This window comes from Gavia stellata, chromosome 3, assembly GCF_030936135.1.
Source record: "Gavia stellata isolate bGavSte3 chromosome 3, bGavSte3.hap2, whole genome shotgun sequence".
NCBI lineage: Eukaryota > Metazoa > Chordata > Aves > Gaviiformes > Gaviidae > Gavia > Gavia stellata.
In genome coordinates this window covers 56,447,155-56,469,374 of record NC_082596.1, presented here as the reverse complement: position 1 = coordinate 56,469,374, position 22,220 = coordinate 56,447,155, and the positions used below count along the sequence as shown (strand labels likewise).

The 22,220-nt window shown below is 38.0% G+C and overlaps 1 protein-coding gene across 1 annotated transcript in view; it reads right to left on the bottom strand.

Moving 5' to 3' along the window:
* Window positions 1-22,220, bottom strand: part of PTPRM (protein tyrosine phosphatase receptor type M) — a 481,477-nt gene that overhangs the window by 146,974 nt on the left and 312,283 nt on the right. Inside the window, exon 15 of the mRNA XM_059815570.1 lies at window positions 11,996-12,128. Within this exon, the coding sequence (XP_059671553.1) occupies window positions 11,996-12,128 (133 nt within the window). The remainder of the gene's footprint in view (window positions 1-11,995; window positions 12,129-22,220) is intronic.

Genomic DNA, 22,220 nt, shown 5'->3' with positions numbered 1-22,220 from the left:
GGATTTACTTACTGGTGGTCTGAGTGTTAAGGATTATTCACATTTGCTTATACAGAGAAATGGGAATGTAAGCCTTGGCTATAAAGCAATGCAATCAGATACAAAAGAAGCAGAAGATACAAGGAAACAGTATAAGAAATAATGACTTCAGATAGATTTTTAAAAATGATGTGGTGTATTCTAATTAAAAATAAAATCGTAATTCTGAGATTGCTTAGTATCTCCACATGAAAGCTAGATATCATACCTCTATCTATACTCAAAAGCATATGGCACATAGCCCACAAATGTATTTTTCAGCAATGGTGATTTAGTAAAACACCCTACCCTCCTGGGCACTGCATATTATCCAAAGACTTCAATATGTTGGCATTCTAGGCTTTGCCAAATGCCACAAAATTCATGGGGCTTCCCCAAATCATTTAAGTCTAGCTTACAAGACAACTACAGAAATCCATGTTTATTTTGGCTTACATGATTCTATGACACAAGTCTATGTAACCATGCATATTTAAAGATTCAGAAGAGATCACAGGTGTAGTCTAACATATCAAACACATCAAACAGTTCAAACACATTCACGTGTTTCTGTTCAGTGCTCTCCTCCATCTGCAAGACGCAAACTGATGAACTTATTCCAGTTCCAGGGGCAGCTGCAGTTGAGAATACAGGACTGTTTCTAACCTCTCTCACTATTTTCAAATTAGTACATAAGTTTTAAACGTGATGACGACATATTTCCTGGAATTATCCAGAAATCATTGTTAAGAGTTTTGACACCATTGATTTTTTGGAAATTTTATGACTCTGATTATAAGGGTCTTTTTGCAAATCTGCTAACCTTGTGCTTTCTGCCGTAAGTACTAGGTCAATCGCAATAGCATTGGGCAAATGAGCCACAAATTAAGTCTCTGTACAGAACTCCAGAACCCAGCACTGAAAATCTGCTAGCAAAGCAAGAGACACAGAGATAACTAAACTGAGAACAGACTCCCAGGCTCCTGAGCTCAAGTCAGATACACACAAAAAGTGTACTTCAACTGGGCCCCAAACTATCAAATTCTCATGAAAAGCAGGCTATGTTTGTATTCATGTTTATATGAAAAAGCTCAATGTTTGTAAAATTAATTTTCTTGTAGGAGGATTTTTGTCCTCTTTCAGTCATGTACAAAGTACCAGGCAATAGGACCTCTAATCCTATACAGTCCATTTCAGTAATGTTTCAACATTGTATTAGGCTTCTGGATTGAGATTTCCATACAGAGGATGTACTTGTAATGCACTTCTGTCCTAAGTCACTTGACTAGATGATTAGTGCTGGGAGAGACAATATCAGATTTCGTACTATTAAGATCTCAACATGATTACTATTTTATAAGAATACTAGGCAATAATTGTCTCCAATTTCCCTACTTCACCTTTCACAAGTTGAAATGACTTGTGAAAAGGCACAAAAATAGAATAACGTTATGCACCTAACTGCTGTGTAGCACCATTGTTGCGTAAGTACTTAATAATAATAACATACCATTTTGATATCAAGTTCAAATTGAGGGACAACATCAAAAGCTACCTTCACAACTTTGTATTTTAATTGGGCATACATCCTACTCACAGCCATGTAATGAGACTTTTTCTTGAAGGCAACTTAAAACAGCTGCAATCTGTAACTATCTGCCCCAGAATTTGGGGTGAATTGAATTCCCCAAACTCTCTATCAGGCACGAGTGTCTCGAGTAAACTCAGATGGTCCAAGCACTCATTTTGTTTGTCTGATGCTTGAATTTGCATGAATCTAGCTATGTTGGCTTCTGACTCATGATTAATGATCTCCAAGGGCAGAATCTTAATCAAAATGAAAATCTCCTATGTAAAAGTTAATGGCCATCGGTCAGCATAGTGGTGCTCGTTGTCACCTGAACAACAGGCTTGTCTAGTTCATTTAACCATAATTACACAATAAACTACTAATGTACTTTTCCTTCTCTGGCCAATGTCGCAGGGGTTTTGCCCATCAGAAAACGTGTCAGGAGAAATCAGTCATGCCAGCGCCGGCTGCCATGCTGAGAACACCAGTCATTACAAGTGTCACTAACGACACTGTCTCCATTCTTTTTTCCCACCTGGAATCGACTGCAAAGTCAAAGGACCTGCTGCAGAGTTAATAAGCACCATTAAATTTGCTCTAATCTTAAGAACAAAAGAACTCATACAGGACTAACTATGGCCAGACAAAAAATAATCTGCTGCCTGACTGAGGTGAAAGGTAAAAAATGCACCAGTTCTCAGGAAAGCAAGAGTGGGAGGAAAGGCGCTGGCAGAGGCACTTAAGCCCATTAAAAAGAAGTATAATTCTCACTAGCAGTACTCAACTTCTTTTCTGTAACGTCTCTTGACTGGCTAACTAGTAAACACAAGTTAAAATGGAAATAATTCTCTGCCAAATATGCACAGCTGTAGGTCCACCTCTGATGATTCATCAACAGCTCTAGGCATCTGCCAATTTTTTCTTTTTTAATTTTAATTTAGGATGGATCTAGAAGTGGCAGGGATTGCAGTCTGCTAGGGAAAAGGAGCCCACAGCTCATAAGGAAAGCAGCACACAAGACAATAGTAACTATTTCAGTGCATACATGCTCGCTTGGATGTTACAGCTTGCATTTACAATGACTAATCAGTAAATCTGAATATGATACTCAGTATAGAAGTGGTAAATTAGCAATGGCAGAGTACTTCAAATTATGTTTCTCAAAATATAGAACATTTTATAATCCATACCAACTTCCTCAGCTAAAAATAAAACTATAATGAATTCTGCATTCATCTAAGATTTACACCAATTTCAGTGAAATTGCTTGATGCGTAAACAGGTGGAGAATTTGGTCCAAAATATTTCCTCGTATTGGGGGCTGATCTTGTCTGCACTTTTCAGGGCTCTTACTTCCCTTTTTTTGTCAGAGAGGGAGCAAAACGATACAAGGTCAAAATCACACAATTTCTTTTGGAAGAGTTAATGTACCTAAACTACAAAGCTACTGAATTTGTATCACACTAACAAAAAGACAGATCTTTTCTTGAAGCCACTGTGAGAGTATTCCAAATAATCAAGAGAAGCCCTATTCCATCCACTATTAACAGTCTCTCTGATAGCAAAACTGGGAACAAAACCTGTTTGTAAAACTTACAGAAACATTTAAATTCACATATTTTCCATTGTAAGTGGGAAAAGAGAAAAAAGATATAATCCAATTTCTTTGAATAATGAAACAGTGTTTCATTTAATGTTCCATTTGTTTCAATTTTGTTTTTTTGACTTAGCCTTGAGACATGAATCATATTAAAACATTAATTTAAATATATTTACTTATTATGGCAAAAATATACTATATGGATGACTATATTATATTCTTTTGACATTTTAAAAAACAACATTTAAATGGTTCCAAACTGAATTTTTTTTTGAAGGCCTATTTCATGGAAAATATGGTCTTTTCATCTTGGGAACAGAAACAAATTTTGAAATACTGTATCTGTGGAAGAGATAATTTTTTCTGACCTTCACATTAATACAGCGCATTAAAGAACAGCTTTAAAAAATTGCACTATATGTGAAGTGTCAAATAATGTAATATGAAATCTGAATTACCAATTAAATGAGCAGTTTCAATATATTCAGAAGTCTTAGGGAACTTCAACTAAGAGGTTTAAATTTTAGTTGCTTTAATTTATTTGAAGCATGGTTCTGTTTACCAAGTTTTCAAGTTAGAAAACATTTACTAATTTTTCCATAAATTCTATAAATGACTGTTTGATGCTTTTTTTTAATTGAAGAAATATTTATTTAAAAAGTTTGAAGAGCAACTAAAAAGGAACATGAGAAACTTAGTATTGTTTTTAAATAAAAACATTACTGAAATGTGTTCCTTTCAAGAGCATGCTACTACCATATGTACCTGAAAACTAGTACCACAGTCAATTTCATGCAAGTAACACCCCATCTTCTGTAACTACATAAAAATATCTACTAGTTTCCCATGACGTTTAAACCTGAGCTTTAAAGAAGACAGATATCTACCGGACGGCTGGTTTTTGCTGCTGGCCAACAAGATTAAACAAGCTTAAATGCATCTCATTTCACGACTAAGCAAGACCCCTAATATTTTGCTAATTCAAAAACCTATCATGTACTCCTTGTACCTGGAAAGCGAGAAAAGGTGAATAGCCTCAGAAAGGGATTTGCTAAATTCACAGAAGAACCTTCTCATTCATCACCTGCTGACAGCAGGGAATGAAACAAAGTCTTTGGGTAAATAAAGAGTCATGTAATGGTGTTACTAAGGTCTGTATCAAAATGAAAAGTTATTACTTACTCAAAGTTATGCTTCATCTTGCCCTCATTTTTTAGTGCTCTCTCTTTTGAAATTCACTCCAGTAATGCTAACTCATGATGTTTATGCATGATCATTATTCATGAAAAAGCAGTAATATGTACACAGCAGCAAATGGAAATGCTTGTACATGTCAAAGCAATGCTGTATTTTCAACAGAGCAAATGAGAAGAAACCACTAAATAAACCCTAAAAATAGTTACTTAGGCATGAAAATTTCTCATAGACATGGTAGTGATATTTATACCTACTACTTTTCAATTAAGAAAACTTGTTATGTAACGATATTCAAAGGACTCTAATGCACAGTATGAGGCATAAGAAACTGTTATAAAGCTAAATATTTCATTACATTATTGAACATGTTGTTTTTATCTTGGTAAACCTTAGAAAGTTTCATTTTATAAAGGAACTTTCAATATTAGCATTCAGTACTTATGCATGGAACAACATGGCAGAAAGTGTGTCTCTGATGACAAAGAAGTTACTTACAGGTAATAAGTGTAGGAGTGATAGCTTCTTCTGCCATGATGGTGGAAGGATTAGGCAGTGGTGGAAAAGATGAAATGGAAGGAAAGAAAAGCCAAATATTAATGTATGAAAAATCAAGATGAAACTGAGACCAGAACTGGTGACACAAATGAAAGGTAGCAAGAATGCATATCTGGGCATATCATGCAACGTGTCTGGAAGACAGATGACATATCCAATCTCCATAAAACTTTAAGCAATACAATATATAATGTATCTTCAATTGTTAAATCGAACCACCTTAAAGTCCACCTACTATCTAAGTAATGTTAGATATTTAATGTATATTTATCTCTGCATATACTACAAACACAAATACTCCCAACTAAAGTGATAAAACACCTCTGATTACACCTCAACTGCATTAGGAATAAGGATACGGAACTTCTAACATCGTGTTAGAAGTTTAACAATAGAGAATTTCAGAACATGTATTAAGTAGCTTCTCTTCCTGTCATAGTACTGTAGAATCTTTGGATATCCCTTTCTTTACTTAAAGAAATCAGTTCTGCCATTGACAGGAGTAGAACTTGTTTCCAGAGGCAAAAAATCAATGGCCACAGGTTTTTTAATATCTCAGCCTTTTAATAACCATTTAAATTCTGGAAAAAAAAAATACTTCTTGCCATGCAAATAAAAAGGCTATCCTTGCTGGCTAAAATTATTTTGGTGTTATTTCCCCATGTAGCAGAGGAAAAAATAAGAACTGATCCTGTATCCCTGTTATCTCTGCCCACGTCAATCTCACAAAGAAAAAGCTGGAGACCTAGCACCACCATCTTGAGAAATATGGACCCAGTCAGTCTTTCCTGCATCACTTCTTGCAGAGCCAGATACTCCATCCGAACATGCTCTGCATGAGCACAAAGTATAGAAGCCCTCCAGCTATGCTCTTCTGCTTTACATCTCTCCCTCCCTCAGTTATGAGCCCGCTACAAGCAGGACTACAACTCTCCAAAAGGGGCAAGTTCCAACCCAAATGAATTCCGTATATTAACTGCAATTAAAAAGAGGCTGGAGATCTTAAAACATCTCTGAGCATAACGTCAAGTAGCATTCACATGTTGGTAAGATAAAAGACTGAAAGGAACCATGTAGGCATTTGTAATTTTTACAGCACATGCATACAGCCCTTTGACTACAGAGGAAACATGTAAACAGGACTTGCAAAGGACTATAACTAACGTTAACTTGCCTCTAGCTACATGCTTCAGGCATCCCTTTGAAAACTAGGCTTTCATCAAATTTTCTGTCTCATCTTCTTTGTATGAAGATGCCGTTAGAAATATTTCCCAGTCTTTATTCCCATTTTTCCGATGCAAACAGTATTGTTCAAACACAAGATGCTAGATACTGAATATTTAATCACGTGGCACATCTGCAAAAATGCACACCTGTTAAAGTTGGGTTTTAAAAGATATCTAAGAATAGAGTAAGGGAAAAGCTGCAAAACAGTTATACGCTTCTTCCTCCAGCACATATCACATTGCCTTCAGTAAGGAGCACAGGATCAGGTCCTATCAAAGCAGATCAACCTACCTGCTCTATTAGCAAAGGGTTGTTTACTGGTTCAGTCATAATTATATCTCCCCCTGCCCTTCTTTTCAGAATTATTCACTCTCCCACTTTAATTTAGAATCTCATGACACTGCCAACCTTGTTTCTTGCCATATGTTGCCGTGACAGAGATTTAATGTAATTAGTAAAAATGTTCTCATACTTCTAAAAGATGTATAATAATTTGAGAAACAACAATAAATACAATTAATCAGTGAAGCACTGCTGGTACTTAAATGCAGAATTCTGCCAAATATGTTATAGAGATAAATTATTCCTTATGAAAAAAATGCTGAAAATCCAGGAGCTTTAATTTGTGTAAATGTCCCATTAAAATTTATATAAGATGAGAAAAATTAAAAGTCTCAAGCTCCAGTTATTTTTATATTGTTACAGTAGTGAGATTTTCCATATGAAAGTCCTTGAAAAAGAGCACTGTCATTTTTGGCTCTCAAGAATACCAGACACTGAACAAAACAAGTAAAAAGCATAAATTAAAACCCTACAGAAACAGAAAGTTTTAGATTTGCTAGTCCTCAGGCTACATGCAAAAGCACCATAACTGAAAAGATTTAGCTTTTTTAAGAAATATGGACAAGTTCCATTTTACTTCTTATATAATGCATACAAACTTACTCTCTCTCTGTGTATGAAAAGCCTTTTTCTGTTAAAGAGAGTGACCCAAAGATTTCAGCTAACCTTGGCCAAATTTGCTTCTGTGCATAGCTCTTCACTCACTTCTCACTAGAGAGGTTATTTTGTGTCAATAGACTGTTTCTGTGTACAGTGATAATATAAAGCACTTTTATATCCTTCAGGACTGAAGACATAAATAAATCTCGTAAATACCACTTGTAGAATAAGGCCCCACTATAAAATTTATCAAAACCAATGCAGGTGGCTGCAGGAGGATTGTCCCACTAGAAGGGAAAACTCCTGGAATTATGTAATTACCACAGTGATTTTGTTCATTGTCTCTCTTCTGTAGCTGGCCTAGAGGGCCAAGGTTCAGGGGTAGCAATGCGAGAAGACCAGAGTTTTCCTTCAGCCCTGTTATCTCCAATTTCTATTCTAACTGCTTGAAATTGTTGGCAAAGGTGTATAACTGAACAGCCTGGTTTGATACCAGGGAATGGGACCAATGCATTCCCAGCCCAGCTCCACCGAGTGCTAAAGCCTTCCTTATCCACTGCCAAGAACCAGGATCTCTGAGTTAAACAGATGCCACAATTACATACGTTAGAAACTACTGGAAGGCTCAGGCATAGAGACAGCTGAAAACAGAAACTAAAGATAGGCAAAAGAAAATAACCTTTTTATGAAGAAATGCAATGATCAGAAAAACTCCATTCTACAACTGAAGCAGAAGCCAATGTGATTAAATTTTAATAACCGCTTCCTTACTGCACTCCCACTGCAGCAGCAAGATGGTAGCCCTGAAAGAAACAGCTGCCCCAAAGACATATATATACTTTTAAGCAAACCTTGGACCAATAAATCTTATTTCTCAACTTCTGCATATTTTTTAAACTTAGCTGAAATAGAATACAAAAGAAAAAAAAAGGAAAAGAGTAAAGCAGTAAGGTTCCAGTTTTTCCAAGTCTTGATTTAATTGCTATTGCTTTCCCAAAGGTTGTGGGAACAGTTCTCTCATTTTCATTGCCCTCTTTAAGTTGACCGAAAGGTGAAGTTACTTGCTGCATTTTTTATTTTTTATTTTTTTTTTTTTTATAAAGTCCTATGCAGGTATATCAAAGACTGGCAGAGATCAAGGGCCTTGCCTGAGGTTTAATATTCAGGATCAGATTCAAAATCCACTTTATTGTGGAGCAATATTGCGGAAACACATGTGTTGGTTTCTACTGACACGGTGTTAGCTCTTGCGTGAGAGATGCTGAGCACAGTTGAGGAGAGGAAACCTACTGGCATTATTCTGACTTCACAGAGAAGAATCATCTCATTGATATGACCATATTGGTATTAGGAATAGCTTGCAGGTTCCTAGTCTACATTACATGACATCTTTATGCAGGAATGTGGTTGAACAGATAAAGAAAAAATAGAACAGAACAGATAAAGAACTCCGAACAACCAAGTGGGGAGAAAAACAGGAAAGCACTAACAGTCTTCCCCTGACCCAGGAGACAAGCATACAAATCTGATTTACTTCAGTCAACGACTGAAGTGTCCACACAGAAAATGTTTTAGTGTCCATGATGTTCCTACCTTCACTAGTAACTTCATACCATACACTGAATAGTTAGGCCACCTAATCTCTCTGTGACCCAGTTTATAATATAACTACTTCAGAAGACCACTATATAATGAAATTGATAATGATGCCTAATAACTATTGATATCTGCAGAACTTCTCTACCTACTGCTTTGATAGTGACCATATCCAAAGCATGTCTGTGCTGCACTGAAAACTCTGCTTTGAATGTTGGTCTTGTCTACTTGGCTACTGAATTAAAAGTCAAAAAGGCTGATTGTGAAAATCTGTGGTGCCTGGCACCAACCAAGCAAAGAATGGTTGCTGGATGAAATGAGGTGGTTATTAAAGGCATATGTTGGACAAAGTCATGGTTATCACATAACAGTGAAACTGCTTTCCAAATCTCTTGACAATGGAAAGAAATGGTTTGAAACTAATTAAGCACTGTGAAGCCCCAGAGACAGAGTAAGTTTAATCTGCTGGTGGGATCTGGAGATCAAGTCTAAAAGGACCCATTTCCATGAAAGAATGAATAACAGACAGTATACGCCTTGGGATATGCCTTGGGATAGTGAAGTGTGAATGGGATATTGCTGTAGCCAGCACCAAGCAAGACAAGTTTCAGAGCACGTAGACTCAACGTGGTGAAACCTACCATTGTAGCCCAGAGAGTCTGCACATAATAGCGCAGAGAGGAAAGTCGTTCTCAGGGGAAATGTGCCACTGAATTACAAGGTGCTATTTTACTTTTTCACTCAGATCTTTACTCCAGTAAAACTTCTGATGAAGTAAATGAAATAAAATGATCAAGTGCAGTAATCTTAACACACACACTAGGCTTGATAAGTTTGTTTCACAAAGTAGCACCTAAAGTATCATAAAACTGCAAAAACACTACAGTTATACTAAGCTTGCAGAATGATTATACATTTTCTTCAAATGCATAATGTATACACAGTAACTGAACCAAGGTGAAACCATAGGGGCTCTCAGCAGCATAGTGAATTAATGCACCAATAACAATCTATTGAATAATCGGCTCATCTTTTGCTTAAGTCATGAGTGTAATTGTATTCAAGACCTTCAATGCTACAGCATCTGCTTTAGAGGTCTGGGACACAATACACCTACCTCCTGAAACTCTCATTAAAGCCTAGTCACATCCTGTTACACAGATTCTTACTTTTTAATATTCCCTTCAACTCATTTCACAGTTTGTTTTGTTCAAGGCTGCAGCATCATTCTGGAATATGTTTAAGTTATTGGTATCTTTCTTTCTGTACTACACAATGAAACTGTATGTATTTGGTAACAGAGTTCCTGGACTTGTACTTTCAATAGTTTCATCTCTGTCACAAACAGATTTATTCCAAACCCCAAAGATGCTCACATAATGCACTTTTCTTCTAATAACAGAATTACTATGAATAATAATTACTGTGTTGTGGTAGACAGAAGGGATCAAGCACCCTTCTGCATTAACATGCAAACACTTAGGATTCGAGCCTTCATGCCTCCAACAATTAGATTATCAAAGAGCTTTTCCTTAGAGAATGAAACAAGAGCTGGTATAGTATCCATTTAACCAGAGACCCTGACACCTTATTTACTTTGAAACTATTTGGATCATTTTGCAATGCTCTCCCTTCAAGATTAAGAAGTCGTCTCCCTTGGGTGAATATACCCTACCTTTGGCACAAACACTTAAGGAGAGGGTCAGAACTGGAAGAGACAGAGTGATGAATGACGGTCAGGAATTGTGTGAAGAGGATTGGCCAGACAATGCAAGAAGCCTTCCTCCCTGCATGACAAGAGCTGTGTCTGGCCCTAGGAAGGAGTTTGGGAGTTCAACTGCTAAAATTGAAGGTATGAACGATGCAAGAAATTAGGGGGGAGGAAAATGTACTGCAAAGTCAAAACAGATTTTAACTCTGCTACACTGTATGTTATTGGTAAGATTTGGTTACTGGGTCAATTTCATTGCCCCAGCCAGATCTACCCTGGGGCTTAAGTCTCAATCTTTTCTGTATGGCAGCTTTTGAATGCTTTACCCACCTCTTTTCGTGACCTAGCCCTCAGCCCTGGCCATAGCTCACCTTTCTCTGCATAGATGCCTTCTAACTGATGGCCCTGCTTCTGTCTTCAAGGAGAGTGAAAGGCAGCTACTTCTGTTGCCTGCCCTGAGGCACTGTCAGGCAGCTGCCTTCTTAGCTGTGCACCTCCACTGTTCAAATTCTGGAAGAATTTCAGGCAGCTCAGGGGTTTGGAATACCTCAGACCTGCCAAACTAGTTAACATAGGATTAAATCACAAAGTGTTGTGATGAGCAAAATCAGGCCTAGCCTGCTCTCAAAGGAAGAAAAGGGGATAATACAGGGTGAATGGCAAGGAGGTGAAGGGTTATGGGACAGAGAGAAGACTATGGCAGATGTGGAAGGAGAATTCATGACTTAGCCCCTTTACACAGCTATCACACATTCCCAACCCCACCTCTACAGCTGCAAATCTCACATCGCTCAGGATACAACCTAAAACCTTAATTCTATTTGCTAAAGAATTTCTCCCCATCTAGACTTAGCTTCTATCATCACATGGATTTTTTTCTTACCCATGACACCTCCCTAGCTATGAGATGTTTTTCCCTTTATTATTTTTCCTTTTACAGCATTGAGAAAGGCAACCAGGTTTAAAAGCCTTACAATTCTAATTTTGTAGCAGTTTTCAGATGATATTCAAAGCAAAACAATCTCAATGTATGTGTGTGTGTGTGTTCAACCAGCATTTGGAAACATTCAGCACCATTGTAATATTTTCATTTGTTTTCAGGGAATGAAGTTTATGCAGAACAATATAGACGCCATTCTTGGCACAAATTACCTTAGCTCTAGTTCCTGTTGGACTGAGGATTTCTTTTACATTCAGGAATGAAACTACATCTAACTTTCAGCTGATCTGTTGCACAGAGTGGAGACTCACGCTTTCAGGACAGAGATACTGTTCTATTATTAGAGTCCATCATGCAGTACTAATGGATAAAGTGCTAGAATCATTAACCCTGAGTTGTTTTTTTTCTATAACAAAACCACAAACATTAATTCATAGAAAATGCTGTGGGATGAAACAGATATTGTGGTTTTATAAAAATCCAACAAAGCTTTGGGGCTGGGAGGGAGCGGTACTTCCTAAACTCTGTGGCAAAGGACACGAAGGTGGCTGGATACTTTTGCCAATATCAAACTGAGAACTGCTGCAGGACATGCTGCAATATGAATATGTACAAAGAAAACATCTACTAATTGCTCACCTTTTCTTCATTACCAGCACGACTCCCAGAAATATAATGACAAACAGCAATATGCCTGCAATGACTCCAGCAATTTTAACAGTATGGTCAGTCTGCTTCTCAGGCTCTGGGTCCGGTTTTCGAGTGGCAGCCCCTATGGAATCAGTAAAAGGAAAAGAGGAGAGAGAAGAAGAATAAGGATGTTATTCTTTCGATGTTTATACATTTAACCTACCAATGTCATCAGTCTTATCCAGGGCCAACAGATATCGATGCTTGGTCTTTTAAGAAGAAATCCTGCTTTAATATGCATTGACAGGAATATAACTCTTCATATTGTTCCATGACATTTTGCAAGACCACAACACAGGTGGGATACCACTGCCAGCCCTGACCCTTTTATAAGAGCCTCTTCACAGATTCCCAATTTCTCTATTTTTATTATCTGTGCTGGCTCCCTTTTCTTTCTGCCATTTAGAAACTTGCTAACAATACAATAACTATCCTAAGCCTTTACCCAAATTTGATTTGCTGGAACATTTTCCTCAATTATTTTTCATAAATGAAGCTGTAATTCCATAACATATTAGCTTAAACACCTGGAAAAGTGAGATAAGCTCATTTACCATGCATTTTACCCGCAATTGTTTTTCACACAATAGAGTTGGGGTTTTTTTGCCTTTGGAAATCTAAATCTAGGTCACATCTGGTAGGCAAAAAGACTCCTTCTAAGCAATTTATTCACAAAGTGGGAAGCAGCTGATGATCACACCACTGGCACCCACATTTAATATCTGTTTAAATGAGATAACCAGTGCCTTACAGCAGCTACTGTCTTAGCTCTTCCAGCTTCTCCATTTAAAATAAATAACATCGTTTGTACTGTTTACTGTATAATGTGATGGAATGTCAAATCCATGTCTGATGTAATATCCATTTCCTCTACTAAACGAGTTCAGGATAAAAAATGTTACGGAAGCAACATTCAATTCACTAAACTGATTTAATTTTTTTTATGGACTTCCACTTTTTTTTAATCAAAACGTGACAGCATTCATCATTTGAGGCACCATGCCATAAAGTGGACACAGGGATTTATGGATCACTTTCCTGCTATAGGTTTTTTGGAAAGGGAGAAGGAAGAGTAAAGCCTAAGTGAAGCGTAATATTTTAAGACCACATTCTTATCTCACTGTCTGGGTTTCACAGAGGATTTTGAAACCACCAACTATATTTTACTTGTTTCTTCACTTCCTTTTTTTGGAAAGAAAGCAAATTAGTGATCAATTTACATGCAGAGGTATTTTCTAAAAAGTACAATGAAAACATTTCCAATGTTTCTTCTCAGTTTTAACCAGGATATTCTAAGATGGTGAGTACTTCTGAGTGCCCACAGTTACACTTTTGGCCTACATCTTCCAAACTCCTTACCAGGAGGAATGCCAGGAAAACCTGGCAATTCGTATTGCTGTCAGAAAAGGTGATAACCTTCAATCCAAATGTATCTAGAGCTAACTGCAGGAATCAGGTTCCTTTTCTTTGGAAAACTCTGGCCACGGTCCTTTCTGTGAGTGCTAAGTCAGAGAAGATGATCTGCTGCCTGTCTCTGAGCCCAGTCCCACCAGAATATTAGTTCGATAGCAACACCCTGTATTGCTAATACACAATACAATTCTGAATTAGTAAAATTCTTACTTCATATGAGTAAAGGTAACAGAATCTGGCTCTGTATTTTCTTCAATGCAGATGCATAAAATTATGTTATAAACAGTTCTTTTTTTTAATTTTCCTAGTGTCATATATATATCATTTTGTTAAACTCTGTATTGCTGCAATCTGCACAGCACTCAGAAGTGTATCAGATATTTAGAAGACATCTAGAGTATCTTTGTGCAAAAGGCAGCTGTTGAGTTGAACTTGGCAAACTGGAAGCAGTGAATCAAGTATGATACAAATGGTAAGACATGATAAGGACTTCACAGTCCTCTTTTAAATCTAAAACCCAAGCAAGGAAGAATGGAAAGTCAACAACAAGCAATACCTTTTTAGATGTAATTTCTCATACTGCTTCCTTCCAAAGTCTATTCTTCATTATCTCCTTCAGGCTACCTCACCCTACTGGAATACTCATCAGTAATGCCTTCTTAAAATCAAATTCTGCCTTATGGTTTCATTCCTTTCGTTAAGGCTTCCAGTGCTAGTTTTGGGATCATGAATGCTAAACATCAGAAGTAAGTGAAGGTAGTCTTGCTACATTTTCACACAGAACTCTCAACTACCCAATATGTTTTACCTCAGTGTCATATCTCTCTTTGACAGCACGGGGTCCTCACTTCAGTGGAACTAGCTAGACTTACACTTTGCAGAGGAGATAATATCAAAATCATATTCAGAGCACACACATTTTCTGCATATCATGGACACTGAAACTCCCATATTGCATCATCTGTTGATTATCCAATTGAAGGATCATCTCAAATTGTCTACGAAAGTGCATGTAATGCCATCCCAAGTTAAAAATAGAATAAAGCTTCTCACCATGACGGACTCAGCCTGACTCATAATACAGATTGCTTAAACTGTAAACATGATATTTGACATGCCTTTTAAAAACTCCTATCATTAATTATTATAAAAACCCAAATACTGGCATTATCTCAATTCTCCTTTAGTTCCACTCAGCATCTCATTCATTCCCTGACAGAATGTTGCTCCTTTCTTGGTGTCAGTGGGTTTCAAAATCCACTTGGGTAAACAAAGGAAATTTGCCACCTTTCACCTTTCTTGAGCATCCTTTGAGTCTTTTAGTATTAGAAATTCTGGATCAACTTTCTTTATTTTATTTAGTACTGCTTATTCCTTTAACATACCTTGTTTTTTCTACAACAGGAGTTTTAAAAATTGTTGTGTTCTACCCCATTCTTTATCCCCCTTAGCATTCTGTTTGATTTTATTTCGACATCAGATGGACACTAGCGCATATTTTACAGTGAAACTGGCATCCCTTTCTTCAGTGCAGTGTTCAATTTTGAACTCTTTACGAGTTAAAAGTCATTCAAATTTACCTCTGCTGTACACTACACAGCATTTATCAAGACTAAAATTTGAGTTGGTACTACCTCTTTATTCAGTTTGCTTTTGTCCTGATGAAATTCTTCATGCTCCTGTGTGAATTCTGCTAACCCACATCACCTAGCATCATACTCAGGAGCTGCTGCCTCAGTGCTGACTCTTTCATGTATTTAATAGACATACTGTACAGCATGTAATATTAAACCCTTAAGTGCATTAGCTACCATAGAAGTTGGCAGTTTACTTCTCTCTGCTTTCTGTCTGATAGGTAGATTGTGATCCAGGGTAATATTTGTATCTCACGTCATAGTTACTTCTTAACTGACTTTCAACCTATAGCCACACAGGCAATTGCACTGCCATCATGGAGAGAAAGGTGAACTGTGTGCAAGGGGATGGAAGAAGCTAGAGGCTGTAATTCTGAAATTAATTTTGCCACTTGATAAACTGCAATGTCAATTTGTGCTTTTAGTTTTGTTTGTGTATTTTCAAGAGAGATTTGGAAAATTGCTATTGCAAGTCTAAAAAAATGATGCTGTGGTTTCTCTTTTACATTGCTGTACTGACACATACTAAAAAGGTTGAGTGAAATGTAATCTTTCTTTACAGAAATAGTGTTAACTATACACTATTGTATCATGATATCATTTTATTCTATTTATTATTGTCATTTCAACCAGTTTGTCTGACATAGTAATTTTTAATTTCCTTGATCAGCCCAGAGCCTCTAAAAATACACAGGTACAAGACTAGTGGAGTTCTGTATCTCCAGTAAAATACCTGTTTTTAAAGACAGACTGCATATTGTTGCCAACAGCTGAGCTAAGCCCACTGCATTTTCCTCACAACACTGGACCTAATGACTTATTTGTGGTTTTTTTGCTCATTTTACTTTTAAGCTTTTGGTTCTACCCTTGCAGACAGAAGCCTGACTTTAAACCTTACACAATAACCTCACTTCTGTTTTCTTACTGAGACTGTCTGGGCAAGTGGAGTTAGAAAAATCAAGGCCAAACCGACACATATACCGTTGTCCACCTCTAGAAAGGCAATAGGTCAGTAAAGACCAGTGACTGCAGGACAGCTCAAGGAAGCTGCCTAGAAAATTAAAGGACACGGAAATGTTTGCTGACCGTTTAAAACAGATTAAGGTGCTGACTTTGGAAAGTCCTTACTTGACGAGAAAAAACTTAAGAGTGCTTCCTGCCAGAAATGAAAAACAGATACACTTACAGATAAACCCCAAGGTAGCACAAAACCCAGCAAAGTATTTCCACAGGCTTCCTGCATTGAATAAAGTGAAAGACAGTAACGTTGTTTGGTTCCATACCCTTAGTTATTTACTTTTCTAATTAATCTCAGTGATTCCAATTTCCCTTTTACTTATTTATTGCCCATTCTTTGTGGCTTTCCCTACAGCAGCATTTAAAATGTGAAATATCTTTTTTTTCTTCACTTAGGAAAAATGACATTCAGCTGGTCCGATTTAAGACTTTCCCTCATGCATCCCATTTTGTTCAGTACTTTGTAAGACCCAGTGATAACATTTTTAGGCAGTATCCATGAAACTACTGAAGATTTTTTTAAAATTACTTTTGACTCTCATTCCATTACCTTTTTCTTAATATTGGAATCTCTTTTTCTGAAGTTTAGTGATTACTCTGCCACTTCTTGGCATCTTACCTCCTTGTCAGATTGAGAACTGAAATATATTCTAGTCGCTAATATTTAGTGCCATACTATGAATTCTTAAATTACTTCATGCAGTGAAATTTCTATTTCTGTACCTTGTGTTAGAAGACTGGGTAAAAAATTCCTCTCTCTTTGAAGAATTTCCAGTTCTTATCAGAGATATACAGGTCTGGTATTAGTATTATAGGAATAATTGGTGCTTTTTGGAAAACGGTTCTGCCACTTCCTTGGGTGGAAAATTTCCCTTTCCTTTCTCATTCAGAAGGCACAAGTGCCATGTTATTGATCAACCCCAAAATGCCATAAACAATAATCTCCTGTAGGTAGTTTATGGATAGAGAAGTTTGAGCAGAACTATTCCTCATTAAAATTGAAGCTAAGACTATTTGCTGAATGAACTAGCAAAGCGAAATACCATTCTTTTAACTTACATGCAAGTGTTATCTTGTTTTTCAAAACCAATGAAAATGTTCTTCAGTAAAAGAAATGGACCTCTACCAAACTGAACAAAAACTCTCTCCTTCTCTCTTTGTATATGAACAAAGTTTGGACTTGCTTTTCAATGTTTATTAGTCCCTTCCAAAAAAATGTAGTTAGAAGTGACTGACTATTGTATAGAAAAGAATGACCAATAAAATAACCCTGGCTCAATAGTCTAGGAGCTGCTAGTTATACTTTCAAAGAAAGGAATAAGAATAAAGCTGTTAGTACTAAAAACTAGCTATAGGTTGTTTTGTCTAAAGCAATCTTTAAAAAATCCAGGCATTTCTTCTATTTGAGCCAACAAATAATCCCTTCCTTTAATTAACTAGACTGGTCTCATTTTAGTTCTCCCACTCAAGGCTGACCATAGTTGCTGCCTTTTTTACTTCCTTTCTGCAGCTTTAAGCTCTCAAAAGGTACTTGCTTCATCAGTCACTTGCAAGCCTTTCCAACTGTATTTCATTCACAGGTGTTCCAGTGACTGACGTAATGGCTCACTTTACAAGGCTTTAAAGTAATAATACAGTTAGACCAGATCGTCCTAGTTTCCAGTCAAACTTGAGACTAACTTGTTGTGTTAGTAACTAGCCCATGATTTTTTTATGCATGCAGTGCGATTCAACCATCACATCTCAGCACCTACTTTAAACTTATTTCACAGGGTGAGTCAGGGAAATGAAACTTTATAGCCCTGTGTGACAGTTGCACTGTGATTAGGTGGCAGTACCTGTGCTACTGGTATGAAAAGAGGTGCTCCACAGAGACAGGTCCTTCTTATAAATGTCCAATGATCAACAGGAATTCCAATCCTATATCACAGACTGCAAAATACACCTGAATGGGGCAGTAGTGCAAAATCTCCAGTTTCCTCCAGAACTTTCCTCAGCATTTCTACCCCCATCTCCCCCATGACTGCTGAAAACTGTACTCTCATTTTTAAGTCTGTAGCACCATTACTGGTGTTACAAAAAGACAAGCCAGTCCAAATGCTTTCTATTTGAGTTTCAAGTTCATTCCAGATGCCGGGATTTGTGACTGTCTTGGAGAAGACCCAAAACACATACAGATTTGTAGACGAAATGAATTACCACCCCGGCTAGTCTGTTTATACTGTAACTGACTGGCATTCAGTCCTCATCTGCCAGCCGGCATGTATTCTGGTAATAAAGTCTTTGTTTTATTACTCCTGGTAGAATTCCAGCCAAGAGAGAAAGTTCTCCCTTCCCTTCCTCATTGTTAGCTTTCAAATCAGTGTTCCTAGTTCTCCTTCGAATCTGCACGGCTCTTTTGTCCATATCGTAGAAGTTATGAGGTGTTGTTGGGCAGGGTATAATTTGTGACAGAAGGTCGTTTTGATCGGTATTCTTTTCAGTTTTCTCTCTCTACTCCATGCCTTGAATATAATAGTTTTGTAACTGCCTCAGAGTAAGGTCTGTTTTCCTTCTCTTTTTATAGTATTTTTCCCTCTCTGTTCCTGGCTTCTTTTGGAAATGCTCATGTATAAACTGCTTTTTCCATGGGGCAGGGATTATGTTTTCTTTCTGTTTTGCTGAGCACAGGAGCCATTTAAGTGTTGAAATAACGTAACCTGATTTTTCCTCCTATGACGTGTTAGTGCTCCCTAAATCTATTTTCTGAATGTCTGGAAAAGAGGGCAAACAGCACTTTTATTTTAGCAGGAGAGTATCTTCTCTGTAATTTATGATCATTGGTACAATACAAATTGCTATGTACAGATCTCCCTTTCCTAAAAAAGATTTATGTACTTCCATAAGTCAACCATGCCGATTTGGTACATTGTTTATTTGGTGTTTTTCAAATGCAGGAAGAAACAGCCTTGTTAAAAGATCTATGCTAAGAAGGGACTATCAAAATAAGGCTCCACTGTGTAACAATAATTATGAATTATTAATTTTGTTTGTGGTATACTTTATGAAAATGTAAATACAAGAAACAAAGAACTGCATGAAAAGAAATGCAAAGAACTACTTCACTGATGAATATGACTCATTTAACTGACTATCAAATGTACTGTATCTCTCACTGGTGGATGATTCATGTTGGTGCATGTGAACAAAAAGACTTTTTTTGTTAAACATCTGTGTTTCTGGTTGTCAGGAATAATAACATTCTTTACAAAACATGCCTAAAACAAATAAAGTTTACACATATCTTTTGGTCTAATCTCAACCTATTTTTTAACGGGATTTGAATCCAGGCTCCTTGAACTGGATTTTTCTGGAGACTGTGTTTTTTAAAAAAAGGACTTACAAAAAAATAAGCAAGCAAGCAAGCCTTGATAAACAGCTCATTTGCTCCTTTGCAACAAACCCACCAACCTTTCTGCTAGCTCTTTTTTCGCCTTTTCTCTTAATCAAGGAAATCTAAGTAATTAAATTTAATAAAAATTTTCCTCTCCAGTGGGCACACAAGCAGTTGGAAGCCCTCACTCATTCTAGAAGAAAGAAACTAAGGCCTCGCACTTCAATAGCATCTGGACAGGCTGGAGAGTTGGGCAGAGAGGAACCTTATGAAATTCAACAAAGGCAAGTGTAGGGTACTGCACCTGGGGCGGAATAACCCCATGCATCAGTACAGGTTAGGGGCTGACCTGCTGGAGAGCAGCTCTGTGGAAAGGGACCTGGGAGTCCCGGTGGACAACAGGATGACCATGAGCCAGCAATGTGCCCTCGTGGCCAAGAAGGCCAATGGCATCCTGGGGTGCATCAAGAAGAGTGTGGCTAGCAGGTCGAGGGAGGTTATCCTCCCCTCGACTCTGCCCTGGTGAGGCCACATCTGGAGTACTGTGTCCAGTTCTGGGCTCCCCGGTTCAAGAAGGACAGGGAGCTGCTGGAGAGGGTACAGCAAAGGGCTACAAAGATGATTAGGGGACTGGAGCATCTTTCTTATGAGGAAAGTCTGAGGGACTTGGGTCTTTTTAGTCTGGAGAAGAGAAGACTGAGGGGGGATCTTATCAGTGCTTATAAATACTGAAGGGGTGGGTGCCAGGAGGATGGGGTCAGTCTTTTTTCAGTGGTGCCCAGTGACAGGACGAGAGGTAATGGGCACAAACTTGGTCATAGGAAGTTCCATCTAAACATGAGGAGGAACTTCTTTACTTTGAGGGTGGCAGAGCACTGGAACAAGCTGCCCAGAGAGGCTGTGGAGTCTCCTTCTCTGAAGATATTCAAAACTCGCCTGGATGCATTCCTGTGCAACCTGCTCTAGGTGAACCTTCTTTGGTGGGGGTGTTGGACTAGATGATCTTCAGAGGTCCCTTCCAACCCCTGTCATTCTGTGATTCTGTGAGATCATTAAGGGACACTTAAAGCATACTCAACAGCTACACCACAACCGGAAATTAGTAACGAGTCTAGAATATACAGACACGGTGTATCTCCTTCTTGGAAATAAATAATTTCTAAGGAAAAGGTATAAAGTCTTTGGAATCTTAAGCTTTCAAATGGCCCTAAAGAGTACCCCCCACACTTTAGTCTATTTGATGAAGAAAAAAGTCTGGTTACATATTTATAAGTACTCACTCTGTGTGGCCAAAGAAGCAGCCACAATGGTGCACACCACAGACCTATATGTCAACAAAGGGAAAGGTCATGGCAGCATATTTCAAATACAGACCTCACCACTGAAATAAAAGATAAAATCCTCCTGACTACTACAGAAAGAAGAAACTGGGCTTCTTTACCAAACTGCTCTCTGACTACTCAAACACAACAAAGGTCAATGTGACTCCATGAGATGCAAATTTCTGATCAAGAAGGTTGACTGAGGAGCAATGAGAATATACTTGCAGAGGGTTGCAACTGCAGGTGTCTCAGTACTTTGAAATGTAGATACGGTTACCAGCTGATGCTGTGTGAAAGAGGTCCCACTTGCAGCCAATGGAAGTGCAACAGCATCTTATAAATCTGACTTCTGTGAACAAGAAGTCCTAGATGTATAATGTACAACAAGGGGAGTTTCTAGCTCCAAAACATTTGATTTTATGGTTCTCTACATAACCTCAAGCCAACAGTACTCAGGGTAGAAAAGCGACTCTCAAATTAGCTCTAAGGAAGTGAAAGCAGTCAGTCCAGACTGATCCTGTCCATACATAATGCATTTTCTAAGCAAGTCAGCACCACGTTCTAGCCACTCCTATAAAGGCAGTGGATAATTTATCGTCACCCTCACCAAGGACATTTGAATTTCACCTGTTGCTGAAGGAGACCTCTGGTTGACTCTCATGCTTTCAACACCAGATCGACTACTGACACTATCTGAAAAGTGTCAAGAAATATCAGACATCCCTGAAAGTTTATTTCAACTATCTTCTACAAACAGGAAAGGTGTGGATTTGACGCCTGAAGAGGACTCTGCGCTCTTCACGGGAGGTAAAATGTAGTTTTGCTAGTACTCGGTTGGCCTCCACCAGGCAGGGAAGATGTCAAGTCAGATCAGAGTCATGTTTCTGGAGCTGACCTACGCAGGGTGAAACTCAGCTACACAACTAGATGCTCTTGGCATGGACAAACACAACTGTTTTATTTTCCATCCATGAATGCAAGGGATCACATCCAGCACGGGAAATGAGTAACCTGAAGCTATGGGTAGGAAGTAGTGGAGTGAGGTACTGTTTTCCGATCTTGCTGCCACTGAGGACTTAACTACAGGATCACTAATAACCAGTTCCAAATGGAAAGTCAGGGAAGACCTGGTTACTTTGCCATTAGGAGGAATGGGGGGTGGGGTGGTGGGGCAGGGCAGGACAATGTAGTATAGGAATCCCAGTGGTAGGTCTGCACATCCATGCATTTTTTGGCCTGTGATGCTACTGGCTCATAGATGAGGCTGACATTCCTGGTGATTTCCACTACCAGCCTCCCTCCCCATTGTATCCCTTATGAAGGGTTCTTCAGAAATCCTTCAAAAACAATCACAATCTCAGAATTTACTTATCATTACTCACTACCTACCTATTTTCTTGGAGGAAAGCATAACA